Here is a 15,339-nt window from a genome sequence, read left to right as displayed (position 1 = left end):
CCATTCAGGAAGTCAAACCTGCACCCTTTAAACTGTGAGGCGGACGTGCTAACCAGTGGCTCACCGAGCCACCTATTTACTTGGGTTATCTTCGATATTTAGATTCATCTAAACATTGAAATATGAAAACTATCCCCGAAAATAGGACGGTCAGAAGAGGGTGAATACTTTTCCGGGGTACTGCAGTTAATCAAATGTGAGTATTCCTCAAGAAGAAAACGCATGTACAACAATCTATTCTGGCAAAGGATTCACCTGAATGATGCCACGAAGCAGCAAATATTATATAATTATGTGTTTTATTGTTTATTATTGTACTTAGTGCAACACACTCAGATAGCGCGGAGAGGACCTGGGTATGTGATGTTACTGTGTGTCTCAGGGAGCTCCTAAGAGTCCCATTACCAGTGGATGTACGTCTGCAGAGAGGGATGAAAGGTTGGATTGATTTCAGCCTATAGGGATAATGACCAGCGGACCACCATCAGCCCAGCCCAGCCCCGATGGGTATCTATCTATTGCATGATTTTAGCTTCCTATCCAGAGCGGACCATTTGTCACTCAATTCGAGACTTGCCAATTGGAAAGAGAGAAGCTGCTTGTGAAGATGTATCAGTGACCAGTGGTGTGTGTGATTTAGTGATATGCCATAAACTCCCATTGTGGACTTTTTTTTAGTTAGGGAAATGGTTTTTCTCTTAGGATCAAAAGGTATGAATTTAAAGTGAAAATAAATGGCATAGAAGTAGAATTTGACCTTCATTATGATTGTAAAGGATGCTTCTGAAAAACATGTATGAAAAAAAGGGTTGAGGGTTATGATGGACAGTGCTGAATGTCGTCAGTCCTATGAAAAGTGATTTTTCCAAATCTTTTTTGAATTGCAATGTTAACGTTACAATTTCAAAACTACTGATTTAATTGGAGATTTTAACAAAGAGCCAATTCTCTGGCTATACCCGCTTATGAGAGACTGGGCTTTTTTAAGGGGAGATATATTTATTTCCGTTTTAAGGCAGTATACGTATATCAGCAAACACACAGATTTAGATTTCTTGTTACTATTTTTCAACTTGTTCTAATGATGCTAATAACAGCACACAAGCTCAACGTAGCCATTCGCTGGGTCAAGATCGAGAACTGCCCGAACCAATCGAGACAGTTTTATTGATTTGCCAATTTTAGGACGATACATGATTTGTCCCGTGTGACTTGTTTGGGATGGATGAGCTCTAATGGAAACCATCGCACAGAATTTCACACAGCTTGTTCTGAACAGTATTTAATGTAGACAGGATCCGGTCCATTAGATTTCATGAGACACTCACGCAAAATGATTCCACTCTTTTAAAAGCACAAACTCATGCGATCACTTGGTTTGACATGGATCTTGTATATATGAAATGACCTATTGAGGGGCCACAAATTATGTGCAAGCTCCTTCTAATATGTCTTTTGATAGTCTTTCACTGCATGCACCAACTCAAACGTTGAGAAGAAAAAAACAGACAGCAATAGATGATCATTGTGTGACCATCCTCCACTGCCGCTCACAGTACTTTCTCTCAGGCTTTATTGTGAGCTACATAAGATAGAGACAAGTGTTAGCAACTGAAGGTGTGGGAGAGATTCTGCTGCAGTGTGCACTGTGCACCCATCAACCTTCACTGCAGGATTTCACCATGATGTCATTTTTCCTTTCATCTTTTCTTTCTTTCGATCCCTCATTGGGCCCAATGTAGAAGGAAGGCATGTTTTTTTCAGTTGTGATATAAGCAGAGAGAAAGAAGAGTTCGTTTGTGCTTGTGTGCAGATGCAGTGTGATCAAATAGTTATGTTAACAAAACAATTTTAGCAATGCAGCTACGTATAGTCAAAGACAGTTTGTACCAACCACAAAAAATACAAAATAATTATTTTAACTGTACTTTTTTTACAATCTGACAGATTTTATGGAACACGTCTAATGTCAGATACCAGTCACTGATTACATAAACCACATGAGCTTTCTGCACAAATTATGAAAATCAAACTGAATTTCACCTTCCAAAAACCGGAAGTGCGTTTTGCCCCAATTTGGTATTGCACGTGCTCACTAAAGTAATGTTTCTAAAATTTGCGGAAAGTGTTGTCAGTGATAAAGATGTTTGTGAAAGACACCAGAGGTGACAAGTGAAGCATGCCAGAGGAGAAACAGTATTTGGGAACAAGTGTTTAAAATAAGCAGTGTCATTACAGGACAGAAGGTTGACGTCCCCCTTTTTTGTCTGCTCTCCATGTTCACCCCAACCGTCGCTGCTACTAGCACTGCTAAAGACGCCTCCACTCCTCTCTCACCAGCTAAACAACTCATGATAACACTTTGATGAAATAAGCACACATAAAGGGAGGGATGAGTTAGCTACTTCTGCTGTTTTGAAAATGTCTGCACGTTGAAATGGCATTGCAGTGGAACATAAAAAGCATACCAAAGAGTGGGAACACAGCACAGCCTAGTGGAAGCAAGTGTGGGGGGGGCAGCATAGAGGGATCAGTTAAGGTCATCCAAAACCTGTTTTTTCCTCCTACCAAAAACGTGGGTGGGTGTTTTAATAAGACCTGATGCTGTCAATGCAATATCTTATTTGAGTGTTCACATGAGGGCTGTAAACCTAACAGCATTTCTCAATACTCACGTACCTTGTTAAGAGTCATCAGCTGCTGTAATATTTCTCGTAATACACAGTGGAGATGAGTAATGCTAGATAAGATGTAGACCATTCACAATGAAGCATAATAATCTTACCACAGGGTAGCAATTAATTTCCCTCTACTGTATCTCTCTAATTATCTCACCTAATGTATCATGCGCCATTAAACAATTGAATTTTGGTGATCACTAAACGCATTTTCGTTTTACTAAAATGTCCTATATGCTTCTGTGATGTCACTACCTTGGTTGAATCTAAAACAATACCTGCTCTTTCGGGATAGGGGCACACTCGCCTGTCTTGTGTGCCGCCACCGTTCGATTCCCGCATCTGCTCTTTCACCATATTCTGATTTACCCGTGATGCAAACTGTAATGATGTCACATACTTTATGGGACCAATACATCAAATTAGGCCAGAAAAGACAGAAAACAAGAAAAATCAACTAGCAAATAGTACATCGTCTGGTAATATTGCAAGGGTCAACAAACTGTTCATTTAGTGTTTTTAGTTTTTCAAATAGGTTACAGATTTACAATTCAAGTATAAATGGAAATTTGAACATTGGAGGATTGAAAATTAGGATGTGGCCCTGCTTTATTTTATTTTTGTCCCTGTAACTGTCACTCTATACATGCAAAGGGTTAAGGTGTGTGATAATTATGCTGAATCATGTTTCATTAGGGCCACTGAGCCGCCCTAGTGAAACATGATTCAGCACTGGCTAGCACATCCGCCTCACAGGAGTTTGCATGTTCTCCCCGTGCCTGCGTGGGGTTCCTCCGGGCACTCCGGTTTCCTCCCACATCCCAAAAACATGCACTGATTGAGCACTTCAAATTGCCCGTAGGTGTGAGTGCGAGTGTGGATGGCAGTGTGCCCTACGATAGGCTGGCAACCAGCTAAGGGTGTTCCCTAACCCTAAACCTCCTGCCCGATGACTGCTGGGATATGCTCCAGCATGCCCGCAAACCCCGTGGGGACAAGCGGTACAGAAAATGGATGGATGGATGTTTTATTAGTACCATGGATGTGGTTGTGAACTTAATAGCTTTCAGTTGCAGGATGTTTTCATGTTGAGACTTGTAGGTATTAAGCTCCGATATGGTAGCAATTTGCGCATTGATTTCAGCAGATGACAAATGTGTGTGTACATTTGCGGGTCTTTTGGTACCTGTCTGATTGGTTCCGGGACTCTGAATCGGCTACAGGAGTGGGTGAGCCGAACGGCTGTGTCCAGACTGATCTTGTGGCCAACTGACACATAGACTGGCTTGGTGCTCTTATCTGAGCTACGCAGTGCCTGCATGAAGAGTTGAGTGGATGTAAATGATGAGTTAGAAAGAAAGTCCCACCTCCATTTCCTTATCCTGTATTATGACTTCTCGCCGATCTGATCGGCTATATTGGATTGTTTATTTATCTTTTGAAAGCAGCTACATTGTTAGATAAAAAAAATCAACTTCTGATTGTTAAGTAGAGACATTGCATTGTTCCCTTTTGTGATCATGTTTTGTTTGCCTGTCTCTCTAATGTGTGGTTTTATTAGCTTTCATTTTGTTTCTATTTCTCGTACGGTAGTTTGTACATTATTAGAAAAATACACTTTTTGTCAACAATTGACTTTAGATACATTTCTGGGGCACACCTGATTCACTGGCAGAGATAGGATTTTTTTTTTTTTCTATGAAGGGCCCATGGGGGCCAAGGATATCTCAGACGTCCGGCAAAACCAAGAACACTTTTTTTTTAAATTTACAAACCTAAATAAATAATCAGAAAACGCTAAAAAACCTTCATTATACTGTATGTGCCCTATGAGGGATGGGGCAGCCGGTGTCCCTGTGCCCCCTCCCCCGCCCCTCCTCTAGCTCCGTAAGTAACATGAGGATCTTGCACGACAGACGTGCAATGGCACAATGGTTGAGAATTCCTGCTATAAATGGGTTGACTGTCACACTTTTTAAGTTTCTGTTCACACGCACCTGCATGTACTGTGATACAGCAAACGGCTCATTAAATGTGATATGGTGATGTGATTGTTTAGTTGACATTTGGATAACTGGAGCTAATAATAAGGTAATTAGTCATTTATAGTAAGTTGACGTCATTTCAGCAGATTGCGAGTATTTATAAAGAATTTCACGGTGTCGCTAGGGGTTAGAATAGCGAGCAGAAGGTAGCATGCCTCTGTAGCCTAAATGTGAAAATAGTGTGTGACTACAGTCCATAGTAAGACCCAGTTTATTTAGTTGCACATGAACTTTTGGTCATCTGCAGAGGCAAAGTATTTGTCAGTAAATTGTTTTTATTTTCATAGCTTTCCTTCTCACCTTTCCAAGCACTTTGCCAGAGGTAGCTCTGAGTGGAAAGCAGTCTCCACCTTTCTGCAATGCTGATATCTGTAAACAAAGAAAACATACTGGAGGTCAGAAACAAAGAAGAAGAAAAAACATGCAGTGTGAAGAAAGAACTAGTTTGTTTTCTTTGGTTTATTTTGACAAATAAATGCTTCAATACTGTTTCTTGCATTTAAAAAAAAAGTCTGCTTAAATCACCTTGTGGTTCTTTTTCATGTAGAGAATTACTTCATTAATATTCCAATCTGTTTTAAGTGAAATGTTTTCACAAAATTATGTAAAGATGCTATACTCACCAAGGATAAAGCCATTTATTTATTTACCATTTAATCTGGTGACATTGGTTAGGTAATTAAGACATATACATGAAAAACATATAAATATAAATTACATAATCTCTGCATATTTGAAACCTTCGATTGGTATCAGAATTAGACATTTGTTTTAGCCCCTGAGAGAGAAATTAATTTGGCAATAGAAGTACATCGAGGAAGCCCAAAAATAGGAATAGGAAAATATGAGACGATCTAAAAAACCGAAAACCCGATTTAAATAAATAAATAAATGGATAGGATAGGATTATACTTGTACGCTAATTCATGTTCAGTCTAGAGCTAATACCATGAATAGACAATTATCGGTTAGTGCAAAAAGTAGTACAGATGTTTCTGAATGTTGATATTTTATCTTGATTCACTGCCACAAAGAGTTTCCATCAATACAGAGCTATTATTATAAAGGCATTATTTTCTTCTTAATTACTTTGTAAATTCAAAATTTTTTTCACACGCTACTGAGAATGGTATGATATGTAAAGATGCTGGTGGTACTGTGCATTATGCGTCAGAATGGAGAAGGGCGCTTCGAGGATGGATGCGATGTGAATATTATTATAATGTTATTACTACTAACATTATAAATATGGAACATTTAATTCTAATCAGTGCAAGACTCTACACTAGAAAAAGCCAAACAAAACACATCCAAGTAAATTCCTCCCACAGTCTGAATACATTTGCAGAGTGGCCTTTTGTTACCTCAATAGTTTATTTTAATCAATAGGTTACAACATCATTCCAACAAAAGATTAGATCAGCTGAAAATGCAAGCATCCCAAAACAACCTTAATATATAATCTTGGGCATTTCCTCCTGGCTCCGGATATAATTGTGGCTAAAGCAGAGGCAGAAATTATGTCTTTGGGAAGATGGATAGATCAACAAAACAGACTTTCCTGCCAATGGGTTATCACTATCATTACTCCCCAAAGAAAGGTAAGCATTAGGGAGTCATAACTTTAACCTTCGACACAATGTTTTCAAAGAGTTTGCAAAGTCTTAAGGTTTGCCTTAAGTAATACAGTGGACTCAAGGGAGGATAGGCATAGCCTGCATAAGCTAATTCTGTGAATAAATTGATGCTCATTCATTAAAAATATAGTATATCTGTTTTTTTTTTTTAACCCCACCACACATTTCTTAAATAGGCAGAGATATGCCAACAAGTGTTTTCTACAAATAAATGTCTCTCTAATATGTAGGCTGGATTGAGCTCTTATAAGCTTTTGTTTTGTGTCTATTTTTCCTCGGGTAGTTTCAGGTAGGGTCGTGAGAGAAAGAGAGAAAGAGAGCAAAAGAGAGAGAAACAGAAAGAGAGAGAGAGAAAGAGAGAGAGAGAAAGAGGGAAAGAGAAAGCGAGAGAGCGTGAGAGAGAGCGAGAGACAGAGAGAGTGAGAGACAGAGAGAGCGAAAGAGCGTGAGAGAGTGAGAGAGAGAGAGCGAAAGAGAGCGTGAGAGAGAGAAAGAGAGAGAGAGCGAGAGAGAGAGAGAAAGACAGAGAGCGAGAGTGAGAGAGAAGGGAGTAACAAGTGTAGAGAGAGAGCGAGAGGGAAACAGAGAGAGACAGAGACAGACAGAGAGACAGACAGAGAGAGACAGAGAGACAGAGAGAGAGAGAGACAGAGACAGTCAGCGAGAGAGAGAGAGAGAGACAGAGAGAGAGAGACAGAGACAGACAGCGAGAGAGAGAGAGAGAGAGAGAAACAGAGAGAGAGAGAGAGAGACTAAACTAAAGGTAAATTAGCAGAAACATTTCAGAAAAAACCTAACACACTTACTTTCCAAATGTTTGTTTAACTTTTTGTAGCAAAATTAGATATAGGGTAAAATAAGGAAGCAAATCAGGCAGCACTGACCTCTGCCAAAGATTTCTCTTCACAAGTAAAATCAATGTGTCCATCATAACCTGCGATTGTAATAGCTATGATAGCTTTCTTTTCTATTGTAATTTTTATTTTCTTGATCTATAAGCAAAACACATTCCTCTCAGGGAATGAGTTGATCCAGGGCGACCAAATGCAGCTTGAACCAGGGTTTATTGAAGGGAAAGGGAGTTGGAAGGGAGTCAGGTGGGGCAACGAAGACACAGACGGGATAGAGACTCACGGCCAGCAAACAGACAGACCGACTGACAGAAGTCCACTTGGACAAGGATAAAATTCTGACCATGAGCCTCCAGACAAGACCGGGGCGGGGACCAGACAACAGGAACACCAGGCGCGGACAGGGATGGAAGACAACAGTAGACACCAACAGGGAGGAACACATGGGCAGGGTTTAAATACACAAGGTAACAAGAGGAAGCAGGTGACAGACATTACGGTAACAAATGGGTGTGGCTGAGGGAAGTTGCCGGCCGAGCGCCTCTGGCACGGCACGTGACAATTCCAGTGTGACAACGTGGGGTTTCACATGTTAAATGATGTTTGGCTACCAAAGGCACAGTAAGGAACAGAACAAGCTGAAACGTAATTTGACAGCTTCTGACACAACAAATTTATGACAGATATTGCATTTTTATCCTTATGTCTAAAGCCAGTGAGACAGGCAGCAAAAAAAAAATAAATCCAAAACATTTTTTCAAATGACATTCTCAGGCATCTTAGAGCACATGTGTCAAACTCAAGGCCCGGGGGCCAGATACGGCCCGCCACATCATTTTTTTTGTGGCCCGCGAAGACAAATTGTGCATCAAATTCGTGTGTCATTACTAGAATTGCAAATTGTCTTCACTTTTAATATCTTTTTTTTTCTAATATTTGACTAGTTTTTACTCGTCTGATTTGAAAACGAGTTATTTGTCAGTTTGTTTTGTAGCTTTTACTGTATATAATATGAGGTGCTCATACATTTATTTGGGCTGACATAATGGCCCTCCGAAAAAAGCTATGACTACAATGCAGCCTGCAAAAAAAATTAGTTTGACACCCCTGTCTTAGAGCAAAGAAATAAAGTAGTCTGTCTCATTGTTACTGTACTTTGGTTGCAGTGTTGATTCTGTCCTTTGTCAGTGTCTGACATCTCTAAATTAGTTCACGAAAGTAAAAAGTAATTCAAACGTCTCTCACAATAGAATAGTTTCATTATTCCCAATGGCAAAAAAATACCAACTCAGCAAAACAATAATCAATACTCAAAGAGGCCTATGCAATGTTTGCCTAGCATTACAAATTGATGCATCAAGATATGGACGGAAACCAATGTGAATTAAGAGAAGTATGAGTTTACCTGAGACTGGTGTTCTTCATTTTTGAAAACTCCCTGGACCTGGAGCAGGTTCTTGGCAACACCAACACACGGCAGCCCTGACAGCACTCCAACATGACATGCTAGTCCAAATTCTGCATGATCCAAACAGCGAGAACAAAACCAAAAATATTTGTCATTCATGAATGATAAGAACAACATTAAATAAACAAACATCCCAGTTGTCCTAAGTAAATTTGTTCCCACTGAGGTAACATGATATAATCAGATTTTCAACAAAAGTGAATGTTAGATGGGGTCTTAGAAATACAATATAACAAATGTCGTCATTCTCACAATATTAAAGGCATTGTTATGGAATTATTTAAGCAAGCATGAGAAACTACAATTTAGAGACGTTTTAGAACAATTCACTCCCAGAGGAACCCATCCATCTATCCATTTTTCAAACCATTTTTGCTCACAGGGGTTGCGGGCGTGCTGAAGCCTATCTCACTTGACTTTGGTCAAGAGGCGGGAGACAACCTGAACTGGTTGCCAGCCAATCGAAGGGGACAGACAAAACAACCCTTCACACTCACACCTAAGTGGAATTCGGACTTCCGCTCAATCGACCTTGTTTTTGGCCCCGGACGAAACCCATGCAGGCACAGAGAGAACATGCAAGCTCCACACAAGAAGGCTGGAGAAAGAATCAAACCCACAACCTTCGCACTGTCAGGCGGATGTGCTAACCAGTCGACCATCGTGCCACCCAGCCGAAACATAGTGGAAACTCACCTGCAGCTATGAAGTAGCTATACAAATCCGTACGAAACAGGGCCTGATTTTCATTTAGCACAAGTCTAGTGCAAAGTGCAGTCTGTGTACACGTATGATGTTTTTTTTGGGAGGATTTTCCTCGACTCACACATGTGGAAGATGGCGTTTGTGCTGTTGAGCACCGTTGTTGGGTGAAACAGCCGACTCTCGGGCAATCGAAGCTGCTCCCTTTCAAATCAGAGCGCACAAAAAATTGCGGAAGTAGAAAATTGACTCGCCAGGGTCCATGCATGAGATTGGTGCATACAAAGTGCAGCTAAACAGGTAAACTACAATGTCTCCCCTAGTGAATGATGTAGTCGGCATTTCGCTTGTGATGTGAACAGTTGGAGAACGCCTTGGACGAGCATCCATGTGACCCCATATACACAGATTAGATGGATGGATGAATAGATGGACGGACAGACAGACGGATGGATGGAATGTTTGATGTGATGGGCAACTGGGTGGGAACTGCATTTTATGTTTTCTTACCTCTGTAGTGAAAGAGACCATTGCCATCCACAAATACCACCTGTTGGGAGACACATTACAATCACAACATTAACACATTCAATACTTGAAGGGTAAGTTAACCCCAATTTTCTAGTCGTAAAATGTTTTATGCAGCCAAACTTGTCAAAACACAGTGCTATGATTAATTGCCTGAGGCAGAAGTGCGGGCCTGTCCCTTTCAAGTCGCTGCAGTGCTTCCAAGAGGAAAGGGGTTTCTCTGAAGGCTAGAAAGCCTGCCATGTACGGTGCTGTCAGGGTCACCATTTGACTGTCCTCATAGAGCACCTGGGCAGAAAGAAGCAAGGGGTCAAAGATTTCATATAACTCAAAAAACACCTGGAACTCCAGATGAATGCAAGCAATTATCTTGAAACAATTTATCGTTGGGGTCTCTTTGGTTCATGAGCTATGCAGTTGACAACCATGTTTGTGAATCTATCAACAATGGATTGAAAAAGTCTACACACCCATATTCAAATGCCAGGTTTTTGTGATTTGGAAAAATGAGACCAAGTGAAAAACAATACAAATGTTTTTTGTTCCACCAAATTGGGACAACTCAATTGAGAAAAAAAAAAAATAGAAATAGTTCAGAGAGAGGAAGCATAAATAATCAGTGGTGTGCAGACCTTTCAAGTGTGGCTCTGTTTCGGATTAACCAATCACATTCAAACTTCTGTTAAATGAGAGTTAGCGCATACCGGCCAACATGTAAAAGTGCCTCTTCACAGCTCAAGCTCATGACAATATTTCAACGAAATGTAATTCTGGAGTGACAACAAGTGGATGGAAAATGAAAATGATATGTGCCCGTCATGTCTTTGCCGTCGTAAAGAGAGAGGTTGGCGATTCCAGACAAATTCGACAAAAACAGGAGATGGAATGCTGTTGTTGTTTTTTAATTAATTTAATTTTAATTTAACCGACATGTCTTGAATGCACACACAACAGACTGCGGTGCTCAAGAAATCAAACATTGTTACTCAACTAGACATACTGGGAATTTGCGAAGCACTAAGGAGATGAGAGAGGACCAGCTCACAGATTCTGAAGAACTGTTAATGTTCTGAATTCTTAATTATAAAGATTGAGAATAATTGATTAGTTTTTTTTTTTTTTAATACTTTAACCCCTTTTTTGAGTGGGATGGTAAGAGGTTCTCTGAGTAATGCCTGAATTAACTCCAACTCTAGAGGACAAAACGAAGGACAAATTAAACCAATGTTATTTTTTTCATTGCTTTTTCGAGTCAAGTGCAATTAAAGACTTATAAGTGCTTTTCTAGCTTGTTTTCCCAGCCATGTTGATAATCTACAATTCAACACGACACTGAAAAGAAAATCTCTAATTTGATCATGCAAAACATAATTGGTGCAGCAAATAAAGAAGCCCTTCTACCAAGTCCAACCACTTGGAGTTTCTATAGTAAAAGGTACCAGTTGCCCATTTGGTGTACATCGCCCCCGCACTTTATGATGTAGTTTAGGGTATGCACCCATGCATTAATTTTCTTCCACTGCAGCCACTTATCTCAGCTCTTTCTAGCTATTCTGCTGAACAGCCCGTATCAAAAGGGTCAGTACCTCGTAGTCCTAAAGCACACCAAGGTTTGGTCACGTGACATTTGCAATGGGACCCCAAAGGCACTCGCGGCATTACTTTTGGTCAACAGCACAAGGGGGCATCCATGATATGGATGAAGTGAAAAATGTATCTGCTTAATGATTATTCCACAAATGCAATATTAATCAAAATGTTTAGACTAGTGGGGGCACATACACAACATATTCATGCAAAAAAAAAAGAGTTCCCCATTAAAAACCCTTTCCACCATTTATATAACCTGTAACATGTGAAGTCCAAATGTTCTAATGTGCTTTTCTTGCCATTTTTATATTAGCATCATAGAGCATAAGCCCTGGTCTGCAGAGAAATTTCAGAGCATGAGAGGGATTTCATTGTTCAAAGGTATCTGTCAGGGGGAAGGTTGAAAAGAATTTCCAAGGCATTCAATGGAATACAGCAAACAAAAGAAGAAAAGAAAAACATTACAGCCAGGCTACATTTTGAAAAAAAAACACACTTGAAATCTTGAAGTGCATGCAGCAAAGTATGAAATGGCTGGCGAAAACAAAGTTTAATTTTATTCAGCGTAATTCAAAAAGGTGTATTTGGGTGCAAACACACTGCTCATCACCAAAAGAAAATTGTACCTACAGTAAAGCATAGTGGTATAGTCAATGTGGAGAGAATTATAACCAGTTCCAAATAGCGGTGCTTGGTGCTTAGGTACAATATGACACAATGGGGTTGACCATGACATTCAAAAATCTCTTGTGAACAAAGATATGAGTGAACTATATTTATTCACAGCACACAGCAGGAAAGTTTGTTTTAAAGCATATATCATTTGGACCTGGTTTTGAACAACTTTATTTTTTGGGCTCTCGTGTTACTCTTCTGGATCACACAAGAAAACTACCCAGACAGAAAACATCCGAACACAGCCACCAGTTCTAAGAAGGCAACATCCAAATAGTGTTAGTTTCTTTTTCAGCCTCTTGAAATGATTTCCTTTTTTTTCATTGAGTTCTACAGGTTTTAGGTGAAAACAATTAAAATGATTTGTTTTGGTCTCACTTTTTCATATTACAAATTTGTCAGGTGTATCGGCTTTTTATATCCACCGTATATGTGCTCTGTGCTCGGCTGTCGACAAGTCCCTGTACGCTGCTTCTTGCCCATAATCAGCTGGGATAGGCTTCATCTTAACTGGAATCCTAATGAGGAAAGACACTATACTTAGACAATGAATAGATGGATAATTCTATCCAACAGTAAGGCTATGATACTGTAATGTGGATCAAGGGCTTGCTGTTGAGATGATTGTGACAGGGTCACTGTTAATTTAATTTAACTTTTGTGTAGCATTTAACAGCACAATATTTATTTCTGTATTGACCTTGCTTGTTGGCAACGTCCCATAGCGTAATGATTTACCCATTATGATTTATGACATTTGTCAGAGTATATTGCCTTTATGAAATCAAAGTTAATGAAATGTTCAGACATTCTGTTCAACAACGTGATTGTGTATCCCAGTTGCATTTTTTTCACTCTTAGCACAAGCCATTTGTCACACAGTGTAGTACAGGTGGCATGCTGCATAATCCAGCCTGACAGCAGAACACAATGCTCTGATAACTTCGGTACAGTGATCCCTCGCTACTTCGCGTTTCGTTTATCGCGGCTTCACTGCATCGTGGATTTTTTTTCTAAATTAAAAAACTATTTGAAAGTCAAAATAAAACTTCTAAATTGAGGAAACATGCTTAACGTTTAGGACAATGTAGTATTAACCCAAATATTTGTTTACATTCCTTTAGAAGTCCGTTTTCGCGTGTTAGCACAATCGCGAATTAGCACGATCGTGAATTAGCATCTTTCCGCTAACTTGTTAGCCTGCCCAGTACTTCTTGTTGGCGAGCGTACTTCGCGGATTTCACTTATCGCAGGTGGTTTTTGGAACCATTTATCCGCGATAAACGAAGGATTACTGTACTTCAATCAGCCTTTTAAACAGTGGCATTATTTAAATGATCTCATTATACAAGTCAACACATCTGTCTGTTAATCTAGTGTAGATGCAGTAGTAGAAACTGTCAACTAAGACTAAACAAGATAAATAATTTAAAAACCTTTACCCAACATGGATGTGACCTATAAACTGTACAAATTAATTTGAAAAAAATCTGTCAATCTAGTGTAGATGCAATAGTAGAAACTGTCAACTAAGACTAAACAAGATAAATAATTTAAAAACCTTTACCCAACATAGATGTGACCTATAAACTATACAAATTAATTTGAAAAAAACAAAACAAAACACAAAAAAACATCTGAGATGATGAAGTTTCATAAGTGTGCACACCCTTATACATGTGGATGAGGGGAACATAAAGCTTCAAATTTGCTTCATGAACCAGTTGTATTTTTTAACTTCTCGAGGTGACACTATTGGTTTAAATAAAAGGAGTTAAGAAATGGCAAGTCAATGTTGTGCCATCAAGAGGTGTTAAAACAACAATTTCATGAAGCAAAATTATAGCTTCATTTTCCTATTAATTGTTATAGGGACATTAGCTACCGTATTGGCCCGAATATAAGACGACCTCGATTATAAGACGACACCCTCTTTTTCAACACTCAAGTTTGAGTCAATGAAAAAAAACTCATCTTATCGGCGGGCCAATACGGTAATCAAATTGATGATTTAAAAAGTCTGATAGGAGAACAGACACAGCTTACCTTAAGGTCAGGGTAGCTGAGCACTACAAGCTGGGAGCAGGCATTGACGTCATCACCTTTGATGAATGAAAGGTCCAACCCTGCAACCCTTTGAAGCCCTGAGAAGTTTGGACTCTTCTGCCAATCTTCCGTGTCCTCCTCCACCACCTGCTCTCTGAGACGCTCCTGCTCACTGCACACATGACACAAGTCTGAGGCAAAAAAGGCACATGCTGAACGTTAAATTCAAAATGTACAGTAAAGCCTGTAATATCACTATTCATTGTTGTGCTTTCTTTCTCTTGTGTTTATTACAGTGTACAGTACAGGCAAGAAAAGCATTGTCTGTGTCTAAAACTATTTCTAATGTCTGTATGTTAGAATTAAGTTAGTGGACTTTTGTTTGTGGAAATTAAATACTTTAATTGAACGTTTTGGTGTTTGAATATACAACTCTATTTTGCTTTATGTGCCCATTTTACGGTAAACTTCGACTGGGTTTGACAAACATCTGGAAGCAAGCATGCTCTGCTTCTTTTGGGGAAAATTTGTCCGGGACGTGTCTCCCGCGAGAAACAGGGATCTATTGAGGTAATGAGTGTAATACATTATTCTTTAACAATAAAATGCTCTCTTTTGATTGACACAAACCACGATTGTCATTTAATATTGTAAATATTATAGTTGGGAATTCGCTGATTTGAACTGCGCTGCAAAAAACCTGATAGCTGTGCGGTTCTTACATTATACATTAATATTTGGTATCACTTAAAACTGACAATTGTTAATTAACTTTGAAGAGAAAGCTACACACAGATCGTGCATTGAGACAAGTAGTCACTCTGAACAAACCTAAGAAAACAATTTTGCAACGCACTGACCTTTCCCACTGCTTGACCAACTCTTCCGTTGGAGACATTTATGCAATTAAGACGGGTTGGTAAGAAATCATTCAAATGTCATTTGCAGCTACTCAGTAGTACGGGAAATACTTCCGTGTGTGACGTCACGCCTGAGCCCGACCCAGCGAAAGCATTACCTACATAAATACTTCCATCTAGTGGCCCCAAGGAAAATCACATGTGCGCGCTCGCGCGTGTTGGTTTTCTCATGGCGTTATTTTAAATTATTTTAATTCAA

The 15,339-nt window shown here is 39.5% G+C and overlaps 1 protein-coding gene across 14 annotated transcripts in view; it reads right to left on the bottom strand.

Annotated features, from left to right (window-relative positions):
- LOC148398788 (endonuclease V-like) overlaps nt 1–15,208 on the bottom strand; it is a 70,851-nt gene extending 55,643 nt beyond the window's left edge. For all 14 annotated transcript variants that reach the window (XR_015857979.1, XR_015857980.1, XR_015857978.1 and 11 more), the window contains exons 1-7: nt 15,081–15,208; nt 14,221–14,392; nt 10,063–10,197; nt 9,892–9,931; nt 8,617–8,729; nt 5,024–5,092; nt 3,865–3,993 (exon numbers count right to left, since the gene is read on the bottom strand). Coding sequence is in view for 9 of the 14 variants with exons in the window: in XM_088373435.1 (XP_088229561.1) it covers nt 3,865–3,993; nt 5,024–5,092; nt 8,617–8,729; nt 9,892–9,931; nt 10,063–10,197; nt 14,221–14,392; nt 15,081–15,118 (696 nt within the window). In the remaining 5 variants the exon portion in view is untranslated. The remainder of the gene's footprint in view (nt 1–3,864; nt 3,994–5,023; nt 5,093–8,616; nt 8,730–9,891; nt 9,932–10,062; nt 10,198–14,220; nt 14,393–15,080) is intronic.
- Between the last annotated feature and the right edge of the window lie 131 nt (nt 15,209–15,339).

The sequence above is a fragment of the Syngnathus floridae genome, chromosome 4 (assembly GCF_059516105.1).
Source record: "Syngnathus floridae isolate MCC-2025c chromosome 4, RoL_Sflo_1.0, whole genome shotgun sequence".
NCBI classification, from domain to species: domain Eukaryota; kingdom Metazoa; phylum Chordata; class Actinopteri; order Syngnathiformes; family Syngnathidae; genus Syngnathus; species Syngnathus floridae.
Note: the sequence above shows the minus strand (reverse complement) of the source record. Positions and strands in the feature narration are given on the sequence as shown.